At 36.1% G+C, this 6,655-nt stretch overlaps 1 protein-coding gene across 1 annotated transcript; it reads right to left on the bottom strand.

Moving 5' to 3' along the window:
• Positions 1–2,968: 2,968 nt before the first annotated feature.
• On the bottom strand, positions 2,969–6,021 carry LOC106301700 (tocopherol cyclase, chloroplastic). Its single transcript, XM_013738149.1, has 10 exons — positions 5,645–6,021; positions 5,129–5,373; positions 4,878–4,957; positions 4,654–4,730; positions 4,130–4,299; positions 3,950–4,047; positions 3,767–3,874; positions 3,580–3,696; positions 3,355–3,504; positions 2,969–3,259 (listed from the first exon to the last, which is right to left on the bottom strand). The coding sequence occupies exons 1-10, from the start codon at positions 5,890–5,892 to the stop codon at positions 3,080–3,082; spliced, it is 1,473 nt and encodes a 490-aa protein (XP_013593603.1). The 5' UTR covers positions 5,893–6,021; the 3' UTR covers positions 2,969–3,079.
• Positions 6,022–6,655: the final 634 nt, after the last annotated feature.

The raw sequence follows: 6,655 nt of genomic DNA, 5'->3' as shown, positions 1-6,655 counted from the left end.
CGATGAAACTCTCCGATGATGTGCTAAAGCGATGAAGGAGGAGATGTTGTAGTCTCTGGTTTTTCTTCATCCGTTCGGTGGTTCGATGGGTTCGGTGTGCGGTGGTTACGGTGTATTCCGGTGAAACACGTGTTCGTTCGTTTTTCTCCGGTGATGACTCGTAGTTTGAGTCAAGATGTGGTGACCTAGTGACGCGTGTCTCTTGATGGCGAGGGTCTCAACACGTGTACGTCCAAGTGAATTTCTCGATGCGTGGTAACGTATGGCGCCGATCAGGTTTTCTTTTTTGAGCTTAATTGCCCTTGTGTTTTGGGCTTTCTGTTTAATACGTTTGGGCTTTATGCTGGGCTTGGACCTTCATGGTGTTGTATGTTTTTGTTGTGATAGTTTTCAGATAAATGGAAATTTCAGATGGCAAAAAAAAAAAAAGTGTCTATGTGGATTTCACTTACTTCTTAAAGAAGGCAATACGGATCCTAATTTTAAAAAAGTTCTTTATTGTGTGGACGTTATGGACTTGGTTACAGGCAAAACTACATGACAAAATATATAATGATAATTAAATACCTTAAATAGTACAAACAACCTAAATAGAAGTGTTTAGTTCAACCGGATTTCTATATATATATTTTTTGGGTGTAATATAGATTAGTATAGTATCACATCATTAAAAAAATGTATATTATCACATCAAGACGGTTGATGTTTGATTTTAGACTAGGATTGTTCTATTATTAGCCTTATTGACTGTTTTACTGTGTAGAACATGAATTAACTCTCTAAGAGTACTCTTTATCATTTTTTGTTTAGAATTGATTCGCCCTCAATTAGCCTTTATTAGTTATGTCTTTGTCCATTGACCCATGTATACTAATTTGTCATCGTCGTCCACCCACAATACACACCGATTTTTTCTTAATTTTTTATTTGTCGGCGTCAACCTTTTTTTTGTTGCCTTCCGCCCACTGAATCCTGCATGAGCTGTAATCAGGTTTCAACAGCCCAAAGTATTGAATGACACATTTAATGAGTGCTACAATCTAATATGAATAAAAAAATAGTAGTGCTATAGTATAGAGGAGAGAGCGAACAAGTCGACAAATGTTGAAGAAGAAAAAAAGTCGTACGGAGAAGATAATCTAGCTGTCTGGCTGTGATGCACCGTTCGTGTATCCGACAACTCTTGGACCCTCTTTTTGACCACAGTTTACGCTCTGCGAACCACGTGTCTCAACTACGACCAAACACTGTCTCACGTGGTTCAATTATTGCACCCTGCCACCATATTAATATAATAAAGTTTCATTCATAGATAAAGTACAATATGACTAGTCGACACAAGAAAAAAGTACAAAATACATCAGTAAAAGTAAAACTAGTTAGAAAGATTGTACGTACTCCTCACTGAGCTCTTCTCATAATGTGACATAACCTCTGAATCCACTCTCGATATCTATAGATCTTATTATCGCCTGACCATCGCTTTGCTGTTACACGAAGTATGAAAAAAAACATTTTGAGTTCACCGAGCTCTGATATCTCCTGTTTTTTTTTTCTGAACATTGATATCACCTGTTTGTTACTAAATACCAAGATCGAATCCAACTCTTGAACTCAACTTCACTCTATATTCTCATACTTTGGAGAAGACACATTTTTTTTACTGAACTAATTGTAAGACACATATGAAATGAGAAAAAAAAAACTGATTTCAGCTGCAATCAACAACTTCTTAGCTCACAATTTAATTACAAATATTCATCCCAACCTCTACATATACACACATAAAAAAACTCGAAAGCTTTAACATAATGTAACAAAAAAGCTATTGAGACGATTTTTTTAATATTGTTTTCGTATAACTTTTCTATTCGTTGGTATGAGATCTAAGACGATCTTGTTTTAAAGTCTTTTTTTTTTGTTCAAAGTTTTAAAGTCTTTAATCCAATCAAACTAAGATTACTCGATTGTCTCACTTGCTAACTCAAAACCTATAATGTAGCTAGTCCTTATCTAAAAAACAAATGTGTATTTTTAATATCTATAGTAGATATGCGACTTGGTGATCAATACTACATTGGATGTATAAATCATTTCGGAAGGAATTACGAAAGAAAATAATGTATATCGTACGTTATGTGGTCCTCTTTTGAATAATTTGTGCCGATGATAGCTGCAAGCAATACCTATTTGGTCCGATCCTGGCCGTTAAAAAATGGTAATTGATATATTTATATATGTTTATAGTTTTATCTTACTTTTAAATAAGATTATGACCACCTCAAGCTTCATTAGAATGGCCGTTCGACGTAAAAAAAAAAAAAATTGGCTTCAACGTAGAACACGACATACACTTTAATTAAGATATTTCATTATAAGCACATGACAATTTAAAAAGTAGATGCATATAATAGCCATAGATATCTTTTTAAGCCACTGAAAACAATGAAAAGTATGCCACTATGATGTGTCCAAAGCAATTTCTTAAAGTATGCAAACGTTATTTTATAAAGATGAATCAAAATCAAAGATTCTTCGTGTTTATTTCGGTGTTTCTGGGACCTAAAGATCAATCCCTTTCAACAGGCAACATGCAGGTTATGATTACATGTGTTTGGCACATTACGATGAAGATTAATCAAAACATTCAAGCAACATTCTGGTGGAAAGGTTAATATATACAAAAGAAAACACAACAAAACTGAAGCAGACGTTTTACAAAATTTGTTTTGTTGATGCGGGAACACTCAAATGATGTGGTTTAAAAAATCTTGCAAGTTTAGTCTTAATGACGTTGTGAGAGATATTAGTTATCGTGAAAATTAAGGCTCTCAAGTAGTATATATTAGGAATCTAAGAGATAGCTTGAACCGGTTATCTTTTGGTTTATAAACAAAACTACCAATCCAATTCCCGGTTTAGATTTAAAGACCTAGGCTTTTTTAAGTGGACTTTACACTAGCCTGTATAATTAGTTACCCAAAAGGGCCCAATAAACTAAACCATACATATCACTGAAGCTAGCAACATACATACTCAGTTTTTGAGTCACTTGGCTTTCTATCAACAAACAATCAACTTACAAACCAGGTGGCTTGAAGAAAGGGACTAAACCAAAGACGGATTCAATATCCAAAGGGACCTGAAGAGACCGTTTGAGTAGCTCAGGTGTGTTGCTAGTATCTCCTTTCCATGTCCCAAACCACGGTCCTCCTCCTATCTCCACTGCCGCCATAGAGCTCTTTGCCTCCATTATCACCTGCATCATTATCCCCCACCATATTAGGCTTCTTTAACTGCCTCAGTGGACTAGCTAAGACTTTTAACTACAGTGATGCATTTGTACACACAGACCTTGCCTTTGCTTCCATCATAACGCCGTTCCCATATCTGCAACTTCAGTTCACCGTAACAACTATCTTTGCAAGCCGTAGCTAACCCAGCTTCTGAGGTTGGAGCACGCAGAGGTGTACCCGCTTCATTGGTTCTTGCCTCTAGTTCCACCTGTCACAAGACACTCATTCATCAAGCCTCAAAGTGAAACAGAATGAATATGAGGAAGAAAAAAAATTATATTACCATATGAGTTTCATTCTCTGCAGTCATGTACCAATAACCCCATGGAGACATCTCCCAGCTAACAACACCATTCCACGGAACAAACTCGTATAATTTTCCATCGTAGTGCACACAAATCTACAAAAGAGCTCAGAGATTTATAAACTACTTATCAAATGACATTGTGGGATGTTAATTAGTTGCATACCAGTGCAGCATTCTCAAAGGTCTCAGTCAATCCTGGCAACTGCCTCAACCCGCCAGCTGCAGTCAACGCAACTTCCCCTTTTGCCCTTTCAAATACATTACACTGGACCTGTAAAGAGACACTGACTAGTAAAGCTACCGAACAGGGGTCAAAGTGTATGTACATGGATGAGAATGTGTTTACCCAAAACCATTTTCTAGGGAAGCCTCCACCCCAATTCTTCTCTGAATAAGAAGGTGCATCCCTAAACTCAAACCTTTCATCACCCCATTCTATCCACCCTGCATATTCAAGAGAAGGCAAGTAAGTAAACGTAACGTTATATCTATTACTAAATTTAGTTGATTAAGAAAAAGTTCAGACCTGTTGAAAGGCCTCCTGCCATGCATATCTGCCAATGAGGCTCAAATACAGGAAAAGCTGCAGGCCAGCCTGCAGTAGACTTCTGTTTGGTCCCAACATCACCCCAGCCGTAAACAGGACGGGTGCTGTACTCCCACCGAGCGGATTTCACAGTTTCCGCATAGTCAGTCCTGCCAAACACAAGTGAATTCAAAGTTAAACACATAAACTCCACAACAAAAAGAAAGATAGAGTTCTACCAGTCGTGTTATTATGCCAAACTAATCCCAACATCTGAAATATACTACAATGCATAATCATCACCAAAGAACAGGAATCATGAACAGTTGAAGCAAGCATTGTAGGTAAGTGGTGTGATGTAAGAATGATGCCTAAAAGATACCAAAGTAACAGTTTCATTGCCGGGTTTCTCAATACTAAACAAGATGTCTATTCAAAAAGCAATTCTACTATTGTATTAGGCTTCAAGTATTTTTGTCAAAACATATTGAATTCTAGCTGTGCATAGAATTAGAAAAATTAACCTGCCATCATCGCAAATGTGACCTTGATGCCAGAATGGGGTAGCTTGGAACCCTTCTGACACTCTTCTGTTGAACTCCTACAACCAAAACCCCTCATGTTTTACAGATCAAAGTTTCAAGAAAATAACAAGAGTAGAACGCTATCAATGCATACAACCAGAAAGATACCTTTCACATAACAGAGTAAGCAAACGAAGGAGGAGGGAATGATTATTTTAATTTACCTCTGGTGGAACCTCCTTGTCTGGAGACCTTGTGCCTGGCTTAGCACTGAAAGTATTCCCCAAAACTAGCTCATGCCTATCTACTCATGATTAAAATATTCAGGTAAGGAATCTTCAAACTTTAATTAATTATTAAATAAAATAGCACCTAAGACTTAAAAGATTCAGATAAGAACTAGAAGTAAAAACAAGACTACTCATATATTGAGTTGGTCATTATTATCATGAAATAGCAACAAGAAGGTTACTACCTCCCCAGAAGTTGTGAGAGTCCTCAGTGTATTGGCATAAATACTTATCATTAGCTCCAAGAATCTGAGCTCCAACACCAGTGAATCTCGGTCCATACAGACCAACCTCCAACGGTGAGAGTCTCTTCCGGAAAGCAGGATTCTCCACAGAATACATAAAGCAAAAGCTCTCCCTCTTCTCAGGGATCGAAACCCTGAAGTACCATCCCTCAAAGAACTTCCTCGCTGTTCCATCGAAATGGTACCTGTTCCAGCAACTTGTCAGACATTATATAAATTCTCACTCTCTATATTAAAAGTTCTGAGAGTTCACTTTCACTTCACAACTAACCCAATAATAACAAAAAAAAAAAATCAACTTGAAAGAGTAACACACTGGAAGCAGTAAGAAGGAAACAATATTCAAAGAATAAGAAAAAAAAATAAACAAAAAGTCCAATTAAACCGGAAAAAAAGCTAAACCGGAAACAAAAATTGGAACTTTGAAACAAACCAATGGGGATTAATTTGATTTACCCACTGTGAGGAGTCCTGAGCTCACGATTGGGTGGTGTGGGGACATAAACTGGTTTCACGGAGATAGCTTCGGAGTTAATCGCGTTTCCGGAGGGAGATGTTTCACTGTTCGTCGTGGAGATAGACGCTGAAGCCCTGGGAATGGAGCGGGGAGATAGTTTAGTCGATCGGAGAGGAGATAAATGACGAGAGAGATCAAAGGAGGCGAAATTGGTGTTCATCGATACAGCTAAGCTCCGAGTATCCATAATTTGAAGGCCAGATTCTCAGTAGAAGAAGAAGAAGAAATGCCAAAGGAAACGGAAATTTAATTTGGTTTGGTGACAAACATGTAATGAACAAGAAGATCATGCAGACAGGCAGAGGACACGTTGTAATAAGTGCTTATTATGTGGCAGACAAACGCCATAGAAGCTAGCAAATCACATGGGTACCGAACTCTTATGGCCCAATGGGCTTGACGAAATTAGATATATCATAAGTAAATGTTTTAAATGATATATTTTTATTTTAGTTATATATGCTATTTTTATGTTTAAGAATCTGATTGACTTATTTATTTTTGGTGTATATTGAGTTGCATTTTACGACAACTATTTTGGATTTTAAATAGATATAATAATATTACATGTTGCTAATTGTATTTAGTTCATTTATATTTTAGATTTGTAAATATATTTTCGTAATTTCTGTAATTTATCTTGTACCATATTAATTTATTTTTGTAATATTATTTGATAAGTCAGTTTTATATGTTTCACTCTCACTTAATTTTTTATGATATTAATGTATTGGTCTAACAAATACTAGTTTTGATCTATTGACAAACATAATTTATTAATTATTAAATTAGTTATTTAGTTTCAAGTTAGTTGTAATATTAAAAGTTTATAACCGAAGAAGAAGTTTATAATGCATACGGTTGATTTTCCTCTTTAAATCTTTTGATCAAAACAGATATATAACAAATATTGTTTGTTGTTTTCTTTTAGTATTTATTATATTATTTGA

Source organism: Brassica oleracea, chromosome C7 (genome assembly GCF_000695525.1).
Source record: "Brassica oleracea var. oleracea cultivar TO1000 chromosome C7, BOL, whole genome shotgun sequence".
In the NCBI taxonomy this organism is placed as follows: Eukaryota; Viridiplantae; Streptophyta; class Magnoliopsida; order Brassicales; family Brassicaceae; genus Brassica; species Brassica oleracea.
This window is presented reverse-complemented; position numbering and strand designations above follow the sequence as displayed.

Coding starts and splice junctions, on each gene's coding strand:
- LOC106301700 (XM_013738149.1), bottom strand. CDS start 5,892: ATGGATACTCGGAGCTTAGCTGTATCGATGAACACCAATTTCGCCTCC. Junction 3,505..3,579: donor CAGAGAATGAAACTCATATG/GTAATATAATTT, acceptor GTCTTGTGACAG/GTGGAACTAGAGGCAAGAAC. Junction 3,260..3,354: donor ATGATGGAAGCAAAGGCAAG/GTCTGTGTGTAC, acceptor ATAATGATGCAG/GTGATAATGGAGGCAAAGAG.